General features: G+C 38.0%; 1 protein-coding gene and 1 non-coding gene across 8 annotated transcripts in view; both read left to right on the top strand.

Moving 5' to 3' along the window:
- The first annotated feature begins 1 nt into the window (after position 1).
- Positions 2 to 75, top strand: trnai-aau (transfer RNA isoleucine (anticodon AAU)). Its single transcript has one exon. It is a non-coding gene; the product is annotated as a tRNA-Ile (tRNA).
- Positions 76 to 1,146: 1,071 nt separating this feature from the next.
- LOC129353780 (FERM, ARHGEF and pleckstrin domain-containing protein 1-like) overlaps positions 1,147 to 18,216 on the top strand; it is a 42,017-nt gene continuing 24,947 nt past the window's right edge. For 5 of the 7 annotated variants that reach the window (XM_055023218.1, XM_055023219.1, XM_055023221.1 and 2 more), the window contains exons 1-2: positions 1,147 to 1,376; positions 8,040 to 8,255. In XM_055023218.1, the coding sequence (XP_054879193.1) occupies positions 8,082 to 8,255 (174 nt within the window). In that variant the 5' untranslated portion in view covers positions 1,147 to 1,376; positions 8,040 to 8,081. The other 2 variants (XM_055023216.1, XM_055023215.1) reach the window with 2 other exon arrangements.

The following is an 18,216-nucleotide window of genomic DNA, read 5'->3' as shown; positions in this document are numbered from 1 at the left end:
AGGCCGGTTAGCTTAGTTGGTTAGAGCGTGGTGCTAATAACGCCAAGGTCGCGGGTTCGATCCCCGTACGGGCCACTTTTTTTTCTCTCCAACGCTACAAAATTTATGAAATCTTGTAAGTTTCTCTTAATTCCATGAAAACTCAATATTATGTATGGCCAGTTAGCTCAGATGGTCAGAGCGTGGTCCTAATAACGCCACGATCATGGGCGTTATTAGGACCAATTAAAACTGGCCAATTAAAACCAGAGTCTTCTGAAAATCAACACATCAAAATAGATAAAGGTTGGAAAGTAAAATCTATGAATACTGACTTTGAAAAATATTAGAGGTATGATGTAGTCTGATTCAGTTTCATAAATATACAGCTCTGGAAAAAAATGATCAGTCCTCTGATTTTACTCTTAATAAATGTTTAAGTAAAATGATGATCGTCGAACTACTGACATGTCTCTGAAATTCCAAGCAAAAACTTTGTATTTTCAGAAAATTAGAACAGGTAAAAATTATTTTTAAAAAAGCAGTGCTTTCAGACCTTGAACAATACAAAGAAATTAAGTTTAGATTAATTTAGAAACAACAAAACTAATGATTTAACTCAGGAAAAGTTCAGAAATCAATATTTGGTGGAATAACCAGGAGGGTTCCAATGGGGTTCAGTGCAGTAGGCTATGTAGTTGTTAACAGTTTTAGTTGGACAAAACTATTTAATTTATGATGTGAATGTAGATAAGCAGTGACGCAGAAAAATGCACCAACAAATAACTTCTCTCGGGCCTTAGCCCTGCTGGGGGCTAAGCACCCCAAAAGATCAGATCCAAGAATCCAAATCTGTCCAAATCTCTTTTTTTACAAAATTTTTGACTTTTTAGTCTGAGAAATTTTCTTTTTTGGGGTGGAGATTTTCTTCTTCTCTTCTAATTATAATGTCAGTTTTACACCATTATAGTTTGCATATCAAATTAACATGAACTAAACCATGATACTTTGCAGCTACATTGTCAGAAAATGCGGAAAGGTGAGACACATTTGCAGGAAAAATATGTAGCGGGACCAACCAGCAGGTGTCGCTGTTGCGCTGGCTCTGATGCGCTCTCTGCGCGCTCGACGCGCCGGGTTGCACCACCTCCACCACCTCCACCAGCGTCAGCGCTGGAGGCGGTGTGCAGCTCTTTATTGTTCTGCTGGAAAGCTTGATCCGCGGCCGGCCGCGTTTGTTTCGATGGCCGCCGTTCAGAAGCGCCGTCCCATTTAAGAGGGAGCGGCCCAACTGCGAGGACGACACAGAGGTACCGAGCGGTGGATCGGGATTTCTCCGACATAAAAGCAGCTCCTTTCTGGTGGGCAGTGTGCGGATCCTGGAGGAGGAAGACGGGGTAAGGAGGAAGGCATCCTGGATAAGAGCGTGGCTCCATGTAGCCGCACTGGTTTTTTTTTTTTTTTTTTTTTACAAATTTGAGACTTTTCTTTGTCTTTTTTGTGCGTTAAATGTGTTTTTTGCTTCATAGTAGTTTAAGGACTCTCCTGTTGCAGAGCAGCCTGGTTATTTTCCTAATCTGCAGAGCTTTAGGGGTCCAACTGAGCCTGTGTGACTGTAAGCTTAATATCAGCCAACCATACCTTTCTGTTGGCTATTCTGATTATCTGCAGTTCTGATTTGGCGCTTTAGCCCATCAATATGTCTTACAAACATAAAAATAGGACACCCTATTAAAGCTTCTGTTTTATGACATATTTGGACTTATTTACAATACTTAAACGTTCAACATAAGCAATAAAAACTAAATTAAGAGTCTGAAAGGTTGAAATCATGTCTTTATCTATGGAAGTCTCTACAGGAGACCTTTCCTTCCAACAGTCATCATCACTATCTACAATAACTCTATCAAAGTATTTTTGATTTGATTATGCTGAAAACAACCGCCCAAACAAATTCACCCTGAAAGCAGACAGCAAGATGCTAAAGAAAGGAAATTATTTGGAAATGTTTGGCATAGTGTTTCTGTGATGAACAGAGATGGAAGTGTCACATTTTCTTGCAATAGTAGACATCAATTATTAACATTTGTTAATTTAAAAATTAAGTTTGGTTGTATCTTTAAAAGCTGCTTTTTATTGACTGCTTTTTTCTATTTTTTCCAGAGTTGGGTATTAACTAGTTACATTATTTGAGTACATTTTTGAAAAAAGGAGTAATTTTACTGCTCTGTACTTTTGACTTTTACTTCAGTAATTTTATCATAAGGAATTTCTACTATTATTTGAGTAAAATTTATGTTTTCTCCCCAAATGTTTTAATCAAAACTTCTCCAGACACAAACACACACCTGCAGTTTTTGTTAAAATTGAATCCATTATTATTGAAAGAAACTGACTTTTCTGAATCATTTTGTGATTAAAATACCAAAATTTCCGCTTAACTGTCCATCTGATGACATATTTAAATATGAAATGATTACCAAATACATTTTTACTCTAGTAATTTCTTGGCTACTTTTTCCTTTTACCTTAGTCAAAATATGCTGAAATAGTGCTGCTCTTGTAGTTTTGAGTACTCTCCTCTCCTCTGGTATTTTCTGTGTTTTCCTGCAGTCAAACATCATGCATGCTAGTTTGCAGCACACAAACACAAGTTGCCTTACTGTAACCCACTGACATCGTCGCTCTGGACTAACGGATTACTCTGCTAACCTACATTCTGCCTACTGTACTCAACTTCTTCATATGTGCCTCTCTCTGGGCCGGATCTGTTTTATTTCAGCCTGACAAAGCGAGCTTTGGCTCACTGGACTGACGATGGTACGCCCCCTCCCCCTGTCTTTGCACCCTCCTGAGTGGGGTCACAGCTCAGGGTCACCAAAGAGGCAGCACTGACTTTTTTCTTTTTGCACGTGGTTTGTGGAGCATGTAGCTGTAACATGGCCTGCTCAATTGCTTTACATCCCCTCAGTAGGTTTTCAAATCAATACGTCGCAGTGTGGTTGGTGCTTGTGTCTCAGAGCAGCTAAATTGCCCTTTCAGTGAACAAGGGAGAGTGTCACCTTGATAAAACGTCGTGTTGGGTGCAACGTGGCCTTGAGCTCGCTGCCGGCGGCTCGTTTAAACGGAGTCATGCAAGACAGTCAGCAATAAAACCTCTGCTATGAGACAGAGATACACCCCATGTTCCTGAGTCGTCAGTTGCACGGTTGTAAGTTTTCATCATGGTTTAGTTTATTTCGTTGTGACTTTGTCTAATTCTGTTAACTTTAGAGTGTGTGTCCCTGTTTTCCTATTAGATTTAAATATTGTTTTAGTTTTGTTTTTCATGTTTTGCTTAATTTTTAGGTGCAGAATTCACAAAGTAATTGTTACGACCCGTCTAGGGATGGCCAGGTCATAACACAAAGGATCCATCCTCTTCAGATCTCAAGCAGCCAACACACGAAGTTGAACATTTTATAATATTTATTTTAAAAATGATGTTTAAAAAAATGTTACAACAAGGAGAGCATATGGCTTCAGAGTGAGCTAATGCCAAAAAACAAACAAAAGGAAACTATCTGAATATTAACCAATTTACCTAATTAAAGTAAAGAAACCAAATGACAAAAACTAAACTCCCTAACTAAGAAAAACAGGAGAAAACTAATGAATCAAACAGCAGCTCTTACAAACTCCATAACTTTACATAATTGAACAGAAAAGGTGTGGCCGGTTGAGATGAGCTGAGGATGGATGACAGGAAGTGCGTCTTCAGCTTTTATATCTGTCACCTCCGGGAGCCCACCAATTGGACGTTGCTGTCGTCTTCCGGGAACCAATCAGAGACAGGCACCTGCCCACTCATATTTGCATAATTAAAGGACGCCAGTCGTAACAGTAATCATTTGAGATTAAGGATACATGGACTGGGTAATAAATATTAAACAGAAGATGCCATTTTCAAAAACTATATTTAATTATTGTTGAAGTTGACTGCCATAATTTGGTGTCAGCTGACGTAAACTGCTTCTGTGTTTAAAAATAAATATATTTACATATATTTGAAATTGATTAATTAATAAATATGGAAACAAAAACTATTATCTGTAATTTTAGTTAATTTTAAAAACGTTCCAGTAAAACTTGTACTTTTTCATCAATATTAAAGAATCATTTCCTTAAAACAAGCCTCTTTATATTGCTGAAAAGTTACTTTTAAGTTAGTTTGTCTTATGTCAATATTACTAAAATATTTGGACACGAAACTACTTGGTAAAACTTTGTATTTTTGCGGTGCTGTAAGAATGTTGAGGAAATTTCCCCATATAAATTTATGAAGTATGAGCAAAATGTAATGTTTAGAAGTGGATTCATAACCCCTCTCTGACGTAAAATGCGCGGGATGGCTCATCTGATTCCCAGGCTCCTGGGTCCAGTCGCCATCTCTTGGGAAACGCTGGGCGAACCCCAGTTGAAAGGCGTCTCTGGAGGCCTTGGTGAGTTAAAGCCGGGCTGCCTGACGCTCCCACAGTGGCTTCCTTTGTGCCTGCTGTGTGACCGGCTCACTCTGTATTCCACCCTTGCACAACCAGCCTCCCTGCTGAAGACAGAGGGTGATGAGGAAACCTCCCAATTTTTTTCCTCTCTGGGTGTAATTGCTGGTGACACTGATCCCAGAGTCTCAAATCAGAAATGTTTTATGGGTTCATTTGTGATGGAGGAACACTCCTTCAGATCAAGTTGGATTTTTTCAGTTTCTAGAGATAATCAACACCTGCTTGTGAGTAACAAAGTGAATTAGGGCTGTAAACTAGCAGGCTGGAACACGGCTACCCACCGATACCGGACTGCTGATAAGCTTTCACTTAACGCTGTGGAGGAAGTAGCACACAAAGGCGAGCCAATGTTCCCACAGGTGTAATCAGTAACTTGAATGTCAGCTCCCTTTATAGTCGGGTCACTTTCTTGATTCGGCTCCAGTTTCCAGTTCCAGCTTTTTGTCAAGGAGGTGAGCGGAGGTAATGACACCCGCAGGGATTAAGAAAGGATTTATTTTGTGTCTTTTTACACCTGGATCACCTTAATAAAGAGCAAACAGGTGACTGATAGAGAAACAGCTATAAATGTAACAAAATTAACGCAAAGAAGACACATTATAGAGTTATCACAGATACCCAATCTTCTCAGTCTAATTCTATGCTTTACACTGCAAAAACACAAAATCTTACCAAGTACTTTTGGTCTAGTTTCTGGAGCAAATATCTTAATACTCTTCATATAAGACAAAACTAACTTGCAAGTAACTTCTTAGTAACTTATAGAGGCTTGTCTTTAGTAAATGATTCTTTAATACTGATGAAAAAGTACTTGTTCCATTGGCAGATTATTTCACTTAGAGTCAGACATTTTTCCCATGTTTTAAGTGAATTCATCTGCTAGTGGAAGTAATCAATGTTAAGAAATTATTTACTAAAAACAAGCCTCTATATCTTGCTGTAAAGTTACATTTAAGTTAGTTTTATTTCAAGTTGACTAAGATATTTGCACTGGAAACTATTTGATAAGATTTAGTGTTTTTGCTGTGTGTTCTTTTTAAAATTTTATTTTGCATTATATTTAGAGTTCCTATGAAAACGTTTTAAGTCAATATATTAGTGTTTCTCCGTATAGGACTGATATCGACCAATACTAAAGCTCAGATATGGGTTTCAGAAGTTAAAAAAGTTCACTATTTTGCTTTTTTGGTCACATTTAAGTATTTCAGATCCTCAAACAAAGGTTAATCTGAGGATATTATTTTGATTAAATGATTAAAGGTGCTCAAAATAAGCAATATATAATATATAATATTATCAGATCTCATGCATATGTAAAAACAAAAACAAATAATGGAGAGAAAATACAGACTTGAAAAGAGGTTAAATTCCTGATGCCTGACATAGATTACTGCCGCTGCTAGCCAACTCTTCCTGATCCACTTTGTTTTCTCATCCTTTGATCTGGTCTGGCTGCTGCTTTCATACAGTAAAAACCCTTTGAAATTATTGAGGCCTTTTATATTGACTCCAAAGTGGATTTTTATGCTGTTGATTAAAAAAAATATTATTATTTGAATTTGCAGATTATTTTTCTGTGTAAAACTACAACTTTTTCTTATTATTTCTTGTTTTAAGTGGCTGTCGCTCCATCATCCTGTTGACAATGTGAATTACATAGAACACTTTGATGTCAACCGCCTCGACTGTAAATATTTAAAACTCTGTAGATAGTTAAAGCCTGCCTGTATAAAAAGATAGCAAAGTCATCAATTTAAAAGCAAATACAGTTGGGGACAAATACCTAAATGTTTAGAGACATGTTCTGTGGTCTGAAGCAAGAAAAACATGTTTGGCCATCAATATATTTGGAGAGTAGAGAACTGTGAAGAATGGGGTGGCAGCATCAACTTGTGGGGGTATTTTGCTGCAGCATGAAGCAAAATATTGAAATATTGAAGCCAGAAAGTTGAAGTTTTGGAAATGGGTTTTGGAAATGGAAAATGACTCTCAGCACCCATTCAAACTGGTTACAAAGTGGCTTCAGGACAATGAATCAAATGTTTTTTTGTGTAGGCATAACAAAACTTTGATGTCATTCTTATGAAAAATTTGTGGACAGAGTTGAAAATGTGTTTGTGTCAGTTCCACCAGTTCTGTCTGGAAAAAAAATTAGGCTCAAGGAAGTAGATCCAAAATGTTTGACCCAAGTGATACTTTATTTGACTTCAGACTTTAATAACATATTAATATATTCTCTAATTTTTCTGATATTGAAGTAGTAGAAATAATTTTAACTGACCCAAAACAGGAAATGTTTAGTGTGATTTAATGTTTTACATGCAAATATTTGATATAATCTGTATTTAGCTGCTAAACTTTGGCTCAAAAGGGAATAAAAATGCACGGTGTCCTCAGATTGTTGGTGCAGGATGGTTGATTGGTTTAAAGATTTAAGAGGTTACTGAACTGAGGCCACCTTCCTCTCCTCGATCTCTTGTCGAGGCAGTGCAGAAGTGAGCAACCCTCCTGTCTGTCTTCTAAGACATTCCTCCACCCTGATGTCACTGACTGCCTTAGAGAGAGGATATTTATTGCCGACGATTGAGATTTATCAAGTGTGGGATGGAAGCAAGGGAAAGGCAGACAGAAACCCTCTGGACTGGACCATATATCTCCAGTCTGGAGGCCTGCATTCAAGTCTGGGCTGGTCCTGAATGGAGGTCTGTGTTTAGATCCCACCTGCTGGAATTTTTGAACGTCTGGGAAGGTGTGAGACATGTCTGTCTGCTGTTGCTGTGTTGTGGTTTGTGGCTAATTTCTTCACAACTCAGTGGAATATTTTGTGGTTTAAACATTGTGCAAAGCCAGCTTAAATCCCACTAAATAACCAATTAGGGATTTTGGGATCCAATCAATTAATCGACTTGCTATTAATTATTGATTCATGTTTATTAGACTAAAATAAATTCCATTACATTTACTAAAAATGTCCACTTGGAAATGTTGTTGTAGTTTGGCCTCCATCAAACAGGGGGCGCCGCTGGTCATCCTTGGGCGGAACCAATGGCTCTAAAAACAAAGATGGCGGCGGAGTACACAGAAACCTGAACGAGAAACCGTCCAAATGGAGTCTGGTTTGGGGTGTAAATTGCACTTTATGAGGCTTTGTTAAAAAACAAAACAAAGAATGTGATGGGCTATACCAGACATTGAAAGAGAAACGGTCCAAATTTAGGCAGGTTTGGATGTAAACTGACGGTTTTGCAACGAAAGCTAAGCTAATGTGACAGAAAAGCTGTTGTAAAAATTGTGACGTTTAGATGTAGCAATGTGAGATAAGTAAATTTTCTTGTGTATTCAGTCAACAATTTAACACAATTCACATAAAACCGTTCAAATATAATGATGTGCTTAAAAAATGTAAACTGTAATTTTATGGAAAGAGGTCAGCCATCTTGTCACAATTCAAATCTCAGATTTTTAATGAATCAACTCTTTGCATCTGAGCAATGTTTCTGTCCTCTTTCTCTCCATCAGACGTGAACATCGGTCCCTGCTGCCTTTTAAAAGCCCATCACCATGTCTGAACTGACCGAGAGGCCCTCCACAGCCGGACAGCGGCTGGGCGCCCCGGAAAGCTTCGGAGTATCCACACTGGAGCCCGGCATGCGTCCTCCGGTCCAGGCCCCGGGACGGCAGGTTTCCATTCGGGTTCAGATGCTCGATGACACTCAAGAGGTCTTCCATATATCCGTGAGTAATACTTTTTGTATGGGATGCTTTGCTTTGCATTTTAACTACAAACCTTACTGTTTTATGTGATGGAGCAACACAAAATGCTTGAAAATGAAAAATATATTTGCATTTATTAGTATGAAAAGCGTGATGTTCATGCTGGACTCTGAATGACACCCCTAAATAAAACCTAGCACACTATATTGGAGTAAACAAACAGAGTTGGCAGAGTTGGAGTAGATACTTTACTTGAATAACATTTTGGAAATTATGTACCTTTAGGAGTATTTTTACAACACAATATGTTTTACTTCCGCTTTTCAGAGTTTAGTTGCCAAGATTTTTGAAACCATCCGTGACATTTGCTCTGTTCCATGTTGTGGACTTTTAGTTGGTTTGTGATGAAAAATCTTTATGTATCTGTTGAGACATTCATGTCTACACCTGAGGTGCACATGTTTCCTTTATTTCCTTAACGTCCTGCTAAACTTGTTGTTTAAAGACAACTCGCTATGAATGCCTTGCTCACCTTTGAGCCCAAAGTAAGATCCCCACTTCCTGGAGATACACAGGATATTGGCGCAAAGCCCACTTCCTGTTTAAACACACCACACCTACAGACCCTGACTCAGTCAGCTCTCTGTCTACCACCAGCAGGAATTTGATTTAGCTCACCCAAACATGCTCCAGCAGCTTTTCTCCGTACAAACTGTCTGCCTTTATGTCTGAGTCACCTCTAAAACTGTGTCATGTTTGAATTTTGCAGCATTTGCATGTGTTTTGAATCTAGCTGGAGCATGTAAAACGTCCTTTCACAACAGTTCTGCTCGTGTCTCTTCTATTGATCCCACGCTGCAGTGTGTCAGTGTGTCGTTTCCTTGAATTTCTGGTTTAACGTCTTGCAATGAACCGGTATTGAGTGTGTTCTGCTCTAGGGCTTGCATGCCTTTTGGAAAATCCAGCTGCTGTATTATCAGCACAGATTTGAGGGGATTTTTTTGTTCTTATTTGTGATGTTAATTGGGAGAGAATCCACTGGGTTGTTGAGCTGCTTGCCTTGGAAGCCATAATTAGCTTTTAGCGAAAATGCCAAGAATGTGATGCGGCTGCTGCCTGAGGACGTGACTGTGGATGAGAGGACAGTTAGGCAGGAATTTGGTCTGGATCTTTTTTTGAATGCAATTTTAAATCCTAAATATATGCCTTTGCTTGTTAGGTTAAAACAAGAAGCTTGTGGTGCTTTGCAGAGCAGCGGCTATCCTGCTCATTCTCCAGTCCCCAACTTAATCCACTCATCCTTTTTTGATAAATTAAAACCAGAAGACAAAAACTTAGAAGATAGTTCAGTGGCTGCTTCAAAAAGAATTTCAGATTTTTATAAAACCCTGACCCCATGGAATCATTTTAATGCCTCTAAAGCAATTCATAGTTTAAATTTTTTGTAGTTTTTACACATTTCATCCTGGTTTCTTAGGTGAACAGTACAGTGGATCTGGCTGCTGTACAGTGTCACAGCAAATTTTCACTTGAACACCAGACAAACATTACAAAATGACTAACTGTAAGCCTTTTTCACTTGGTAAAGTTGTAAGATTGTCGTCTGCTTTAGACTAAAGATTAGTCATTCGCTTAAGTGAATTTTTCAGTCTGATAGAACACATTAACTAATAATTTAGCACTCTTATGACCTAAAGCAAACATCACACTATAGATAACATATTTATGATGTTTTTGCTTTCCACGTCTTTGTTGCAGCAACGACTTTTGAAATTTAGCATCTTGACTCTGAAAAGCTGCACAGGAATGAAGAAGCCGTTACTCCAAAAGCAACTTAAGTATCCAGATTACAGATCAAATATTAAGAAAATTCATGCAAACCACTTGTTTTTTGCATTTAAGAAACAAAATAGGTATTTGGTAATCCTAACTGACCTAAAACATTTAGTGATGTGAATTTAAAGCTTGGTGGTTGTTTCTCTGCAGTAGCACCAGAAATGACATTAACTGAAGGAAACCACAGGAAGCCTCAGCTCAAAGTGATCCAACCTAATAAATGACGGCTGTTATTAGTACTTAATGAATTTGGTGAAATAAAGTCTCCATTGTGTTTTCAGCTTATTTCACCTAATCTATCTTTTCCTGCTGTAACGCCTTGCAGTGTGTTTGTGCAGTAGGTGAATTCTCATGTGTGAATCAGGAGATAAGCCTCCAGCACTGGCATTCAACCGGCATTTTTCTCCTTGGAGTTGCAGCTCATTAACCAGCCGGTTATCTCTGGACCTCAGCAGGGCTCCGCACTACAGCAACAATCCATTTTGAACCAGTTTTATTTTCATTACCATTAGTCAGTGTGTGTCTGCGATCTGAAGGTGTCAATGTATCATCATGGGTTCAGAAAGGATGACGGCGGATTTGTTTGATATTATGTTTACGTTTTCCTCTATGTCACTGAAAACCGTTCAGAGATATTCTCTCATTGTTGTTCTCGTTTCATTTGTTTATTCAAATGTTTCCTATACCGCTTTGTTTTCTGTGACCTTCCTTTCTCTCTTCCTATTGGTGTTCTCTGATTTCTTTTCTTTCTCCCATTGTGATTATTTTGTCTAGTGACTTTCCTTCTTTCTCTCATTGCATCCTTATTTCCTTCCTTTCATTCCCTTTGTTCCTTCCTCCTTTTCTTCCTTTAATTTCTTTTCATCCTTTTATTTTCTCTGGATTGTTCCTTCCTTTTTGTCTCATTTTTTTCATTTCTTCCTGCATCCCCTTTTTACTTTCTTTCCTCCTTCCTGATGTTCTCTGTTCCTTTCTTTTCATTCATTACTTCTTTCCTTCCTTCATCTCTTTTGGTTGTTCTACCATTCTTTCCTTCTTTACTTTAGACTCTTCTTTCTTTCCTTCTTTGTCTCTTCTTTCATTATTACCTATTTTCTCTCTTGTTTATAACTTTTTTCTTCATTTGTGTCCATCCATTGTTCCTTTCCTTCCTTGTTCCATTTTCTTTATTAATTCCCTTCATCTCTCCATTTCCTATTGCTATAGTATTGCCATCCTTCGTCCTTTCCTTTTCTCCACTCTTCCTCTGTTTCCTTCATTGTATCCTTCCTTTCTGTCTTGTCCTTTTTTCTTCCCTTTGTTTGTCTTTGCAGTTTCCATATGTAAATTCTTCCCGTCAGTAAATTTACATTTTCTTAGTATATTCATTTCTTAAAATTAACTCTGGAATATTTCCAGAGATGAAAAGAGTAAAAAAAAATCTAAAATCATGAAGATTTTACTGCTGCTTGTCCGTATGAAATCTGATTTCTTTAATGAATATTGAATAATTGAAGGTGCAGTTAAACATCTTAGCTTCATATTAAGACATCAGCACATACAGACCCAGCCTATAGCTCCATTATTAATGAAAAATGGAAGCAGCCATCACTCCCACCTGCTAAATAATTAAATCCAGATAGGAGATGCTCTTTGTGCCCACATCCACCTCAGTGAGATTGTTTCCAGTGTAAACATTGACCTTGTTGTTCTTCATGCTGCCATTAATGGAAACTATGAATGCAGGAGTTAGCAGCTCAGATGATGGGTTATATACTGTGACTGCTAACAGGCTGCAGCTGAAGCAGGGCGGGTAATTTAGAATCAGTTTTAGCCATTTGCTCTGCGTTGTATCCGGTTCTGTGTAATGCAGCATGAATGAAAACCATTCAGACTATATTTGTCTCCAGTAAGACTGTAACTGTGCTGTTTTATCCCTCCTTTGGTTATTTACTTGCATACTGCACTTTTATTTTTTATTTTTTTGTGTTTTTTAATTGTGTATCTCCATTAAAAATCAACAGATTGTTTGTTCATATTCCTCCTTGGATTTATGCTGACTAAGATCAAATCCTCCTGATTCCCTGGAGATCAGTTGAGCTGCTTTAAGCCCCTGTTCACCTCCCCTCACTAGGAAATCCCATTTACCCACATGATGCCTTGCAGACTTCAGACCAGCACATATGGAGCCAGGTTACCTCTATACATCCCCTAGCCTTTCTTTTTCTTCATGATTTTAGTTTTTTTACTCTTTTCATCTCTTCTTTTTTCCTAGTTTGTCCTCCATGTTGACTTGACCCTAATCCCTGTAAGACCATCCAATATCTGCTCTCTGTGATTGACTTTCTCAGTGGATGTCAGAGGCTTTAAAGGCACACCATCTGACAGCAGGAGTGAGATGAAGAGAAGTGGCTTTAGGTGGGTGATAGAGGTGTGTGTGTGTTGGGGGAGGGCTATAAGGATTAGGATGACAGATCTGCTCCATGGACATCATTTGATAACCTAGCGAGACTCTGGGGTTATGATAAATAACAGACAAGTCCCCTGACATGTTTCGCCGCAGCAAGGCGCACACAAACACACGCCGCTGACATTTGAAATTGATGGGCCTTTGTGTTGCCTGCTGTCTGGGGACTGAATGTAGAGGCTAAAAATGAAGGGAGCTGGGAGCTACAGCGCTACTTTATGGTCCTAATGGACAGAGGTAGCAGTAAACGGTAATCGTTTTTATTGTAATTGGTCTAAATGTTGAAATCTTTGTTTTATTGCAAAGGAGACTAAAGTACCTGTATAGTTGGGCTCCTTATAAAGGTTCTCCCTGTTGTTTTGGTCATAAAAATTAGGGCTGAAACGATTAATCGTGGTGAATCAATTATTGCAATAATTGCTAAAAATGTAGTAATTGAATACAGACTCAAAAAAGTCAATTTAAGGGCCAGTTAAGTCAAAACTGTATAACAAAAGTAGCAAGTAATTTGTATGTTCTCTGTTTTTTTTATTACAACAAAGCTTCATTAATCAGGCTTTTTAAAATGTTAGTCTAATGTTAACATGCTAGTTCTGAATTAATGACAGCTATGTTAGCTTGTGAGGTACAAAGATGAGTTGCTAAAGCATTGGAGAAAACTGGCTTGTTTTCCTCGTGCTGTAGTTTGTATGAAAGCAAATGTAGTTTTTATTTTCATTTATTCTGAACGGCTGCATCATTATGTCCTGTTTGGTTTTGGGTTTCTCATTCCTGTGGGTAAAAATAAACATTCCCGTCATCTTTTTTTAAAATTGTTTTATTGTTTACGGAAACAATCTATGTCTGCGAAATCCAAACCTTAAATCCCTCTCGGTCTGACCGTAACAAGTAATTTATGTTGCAGTCAGTTTGTTTTTTATAAGATGGCTTCATTAATCAGGCTTTTTAAAAACACTTTTTAAAATGCCAGTACTCTAACATTAACATGCTGAATTAATGATGGCTAGGTTAGCATGCTAGCTGCAAACAGTAGCAGCTGGTATTATGGTTTATTTTTATTTTTGGGTGACAGAAGTGGTTTGAAAGCACAAGCAGTTTTTATTTTCATTTATTCTGAGCGCCTGTGCATCATTATGTAACGGTTGGTATTGGGTTTCTCATTCCTGTGGTTAAAAAAAGCATTCCCTTCATCTTTTTTCAAATTGTTTTTCTGTTTAAGGGAATAAGTTGCATTGCATTGAGTATCTTTGCTAAATCTAGACTTTAAACATCTTTATGGTCTGTCTTTGTTTTATTTCTGAGATCAAAGAGTCACAGATAATGCTTCCCTCTGGGTTGGAAAAAAAGATATGATAGCAGAATACTGCTGGAGAGTGAAAAATTGTTCCAGGTGAACAGAGACGATTGCTGAGATTGTTTGTAAATCGGAGCAGTAAATAAATGAATAAAGGCTCATTGAAGGACAGAAAGGAGACGTGGTGCTGAGCTCTTTGTGGTGGAAAAAGAGACACATCCGACTCCCACAGAAGCCAGTGAATGAGCAAACACTGGCTGTTCCGATTGGCTGCAATCCTTTTCTTCTGCACTGCAGTGAATTTGGGCTTCGCTGAAGAAGTTCATCAGCAATCACTGTACTCTTCTCACACAAAACCACCAAACCAATTTTGTCGTTACTGTGGATTACAAATGTTGTTTTAGTGCAACATTCTGCAGCCAGAGAGGTGGACTTGTGGTGAAGTTTTCACTGTGGTATTATCTGTTTGTTAGAAACCTTAAAATGAGCACCAGGCAAACTGGGACGAAGCCAAACTCATTTGTGAAATTCTGGCTGAGGTTGTTTTCTGCTCTGAATGTCTCCCGACAGACAGAGTTTCGTCTTATTAGTCACTGCTGCTGTAAATCTTCATTTTGATGACAGAGGGGAATGTTCAGGGTCCATCAGGGTTTCCCCCCCTCCCCTTCCAGATAATTAAAACAAAACAAAAGGAATGCTGAGTATAAATCTTGCAGCAATTGCGAACCGTTTCCACATGGATGACATCAAAATTAATTGGGAACTTCAAACGCTTTCTAAAAACTATAAAGACTCCATAATCACATCAGTCTTCAAGTCAGGACGTTTTTAAGTTAAAAAGCTGCACAAGATCAAAAAGGCTGAAAATGATTCAGTTTTATCTGCATTTGAGGATCTTTCCACATCCGCCAATTATATCACAGATTATGCAGAACGTGAATGCATGACTTGAAATATAATATCCAATCAGTGCAACTTGGATCAGATTACATGCACTACAAATGCAATCATTATGGCATATTGCTCCATTTTCAGTTGGGAGGTGTTTGTTCTTCTCCTTGCTTGCTGCCTCCTCGTTTCTTCCGGGATGCTTTCCAGAAGACTTTGTGTTATTCTGCAGCCCTGCTGAGTCGGTCCTCTGAGAAACTGGCATTGGAATGCAGCTCTGACTGTGATGTTAAGGAGAAAAAATAGATTCAGCTTTCATCCATCTCTGTCTTCTCTGGGGTTTTTTTCCCCCCAATCAACCCCAAAAAGATGATTAAAAGCATCTTTTTTGTCATTCTCCTTCCAATCTGCAGCATGAAACTGGAAAGAATTTCCTTAAATTTAGAGCTGAAACGACTAAACGTCATGAATTGATTCGTGAAATAATCGTCAGCTAAATGAGTCATCGATTAACTGGAGTGCACAAAGTAAAATATAAACTCATCACAGCAACAATTAACCTGTGACATAAAAATTAATTGGGAACTTCAAACGCTTTTTAAAAACTATGGAGACTCCATAATCACGCCAGTCTACAAGTCTTCAGAAAAATACATTTTGAATTTATGATTTAAAAAAAATTGTCTGTAAATATGTTCTACTCAAAACTCAGGCAACAGTTTTAGCTTCTCCTGGTTCAAATTCTGTAAAAATGAAAAATATATTAACCTGCTTTTGCTGTCCAATTATTAAGTTGTTTTATCAAAAAATGATCAGATCAGCCCGACTGTTTTTATGTCAAATCAAGCAGAAGGGTCTGAGCGCTTCACATGTTAAATGTTTTTATATTTTTAGCTTTGGACGTAATGTTTAAGAAATTAAATATTGCATTTTGGGCAGTAAAATGTTTATTTGTTATTTAATAAAGCAATTGTTGGCATATTTTAATGTATTGCTAACACTGTATAACATGGCTTAAGTTCTTCAATGTGCCATTTTTTAAATCAGATTAATAGTAAGAAAAATTGCTACAGTAATTGATTACTAAAATAATCATTAGTACAGTTTTTTTTCAGTCACAGAATTTCATTTTAATTTGAAAATCTAAGGTACATCCTAACGTTTCCTCTGCTAATCAGCTGCAGCTGCGAAACCAGAACCTCCTGATGTGATTCAGATTTACAAATCTTTGTAAGTTTTTGCTTCATTTATTTTTTTAAATTGTGCTCCAAATCTCTTATTATATTAACAAAGCAAGGGGACATTCAAAATTAAGCTTTAAAAACGGCTGCAGGTTGTTATTTTCATCCCAGAAGGAGATCCAGAGGTTGTTTCTGTGCCAGATTTTTCCACAAGGCGTAGTTCAGACACACCCACCATCAAACTACACAAGATGCTAATTACATTTTTATGCTTTGGAGCTGTGCATGTATTCCCCTCTGCTGCTCAGTTTAATAGTCCACCACGGGTGTGCTGCAGACCATAGCATCCACACACACAGACATGCATTGCCTTTCATTACAACAGCCCCCCATCAGCAGGTTTGTGAACATAATTTCCAAAAAGTGGCAGCTATTTGCCACCATGCTGCTTTTTTTAATTTTTTTATTTTTGCGTTTGTGCGACTCTTTGTTGACTTAAGCTGTTTAGCAAAATCCAAACGTGTGAGGATGTGGAGAAATAAAAGGGGGGAAACCGTCTCCCTGCTGTCCTGTTGTTCTTTTATGGGAAACTGTACAGTTTACACCAAACTGTAGTCTTAGTAAGCAGCTTTATGCTCACACATACCTTTTCACTCCAAAAATTAACTTTGTTGTTCTTAAACCACTTTGAAACTAATTTTGTGGTTTATTTATGGCCAGTATGGCCAAATACTTTAAGTTCAGTTTCATTTGGCTTTACAAAACTCCCCTTTTTCTCTCTCTCATCTCCCAAACATGGTGTTTATTTCCTCCAAACTTGAACTATTTCCTAACTTTACACCACCTTCAACTGTTTAAAAGTCATTCATATCTTATCTGGCTGTTAATGGACGATTTATCCGCCATGTTTGTTTTGAAACGGTTGCACGGACAAAACCAGGAAGTAAACATCTGAAAAATAAAAACCTGTGGGTGATTTGCTGAAAGGAAATACGGGTGTTGATGATGGGTTTTTATTCTGTTACACCAACCAGTGGCAGGAAGGAGAACCATATGTCCTCCTTCCTTCCTTCTTTCCTTCCTACCTACTTTTTTCTTTCTTCTCTCTTGTCCTTCATTTCTTGTGTCCTTTATTCTATATGTCCTCTTTCCTACCTTCCTTTTTTGCTACCTCCAGTCTTAGTGCCCTTATTTCCTTATTTGTCTTTCATTCAGGGTTAATTCCTTCCTTCCTCCTTTGTTTGTTTGTTCTATTCTGTCCTTCCTTCCTTTTATCTGTGTTTGCTTCCTCTTCTTATTTATTTCTTTCCTTCCTTTTTACTTCCTTCTTTCCTTCCTTCCCAGCTTCCTTTGTTCATCTCATCCAGGCTACCTTCTTACCTTTTCTCTTTCCTTCCCTCCTTCCTTTCTTCCATTTATCTGGGCTTCTTTCTGTCCTTCTTTAGTTTCTTCTGTCCTTCCATTTTGGCTTCTTTCTTTTCTTCCTTCTGTTCTTCTTCCCTCTATTCTTTTTGTCTTCCTTCGTCCTACATTTAAATTCTCTGTGCTGTATAAATGTTATGGTCAACCGTCACATTTTGGGTTTAAATCAGCCCACTGAACTCTGGGAAGTTGAGTCTGTCTGGGATAATTTGACCTCTTGAACCCTACTAGTGTTCTTCTTCTGCATGTTTGTAACCTGAGCTGAGCTTCCTGTGTTGATGCTCCAGGTCTGCTGATGCAGTTCAGCAGCAGGACGCAGCATGTTCTGTGGTATGAAGTTTTATGATAAAGCTGACCATGAAGGGAGCAAAACAAACGCATCACCAGCCTGAGGTTTCTCATGACCTCTGCTTATTCCTCCTCACATTTCCTCCTCTTTTTTTCCCCAGTAGTTCAAACTAGATGACATTACATAGTAAAAGAAACTTGGGTTCTTTTCTAAATATTTCCTTCTGTGAAAGGAACAATGGATGAAGAATATTTGGAAAGCAGGATTCTCCATCCAACAAACTGAACATCTTTTTGGCCTGCAGAGTAAGAACTGCCAACCATTTTTTTTTTCTGGTCCCTCCATCCAGATTTAATTTTTCCACAATAGAAACATAGTAACCATTCATTTTCTTACTGCTGTTTTTTTTTTTTAATAAAACTATAAAGTGATGTTCTTTTAGAAAAGAAATGAGATCAAAGGTAGTAACTAAAGCAAGTTGAAATAAGTGAATGTTGTGTTAGCTGCTGGGCCCAGAGGGGCCTCATTTGGGGAAGATAGTAGAAAAACAGTAAGTGATTCACTCTGACATACCTCTCTCCAGCTTGGCGAGGCGCTGACTGGATCACATGAGAAGTTCTGGGTTA

Source organism: Poeciliopsis prolifica, unplaced genomic scaffold (genome assembly GCF_027474105.1).
Source record: "Poeciliopsis prolifica strain line A6 unplaced genomic scaffold, Auburn_PproV2 SCAFFOLD097, whole genome shotgun sequence".
Classification (NCBI taxonomy): domain Eukaryota; kingdom Metazoa; phylum Chordata; class Actinopteri; order Cyprinodontiformes; family Poeciliidae; genus Poeciliopsis; species Poeciliopsis prolifica.
This window is presented reverse-complemented; position numbering and strand designations above follow the sequence as displayed.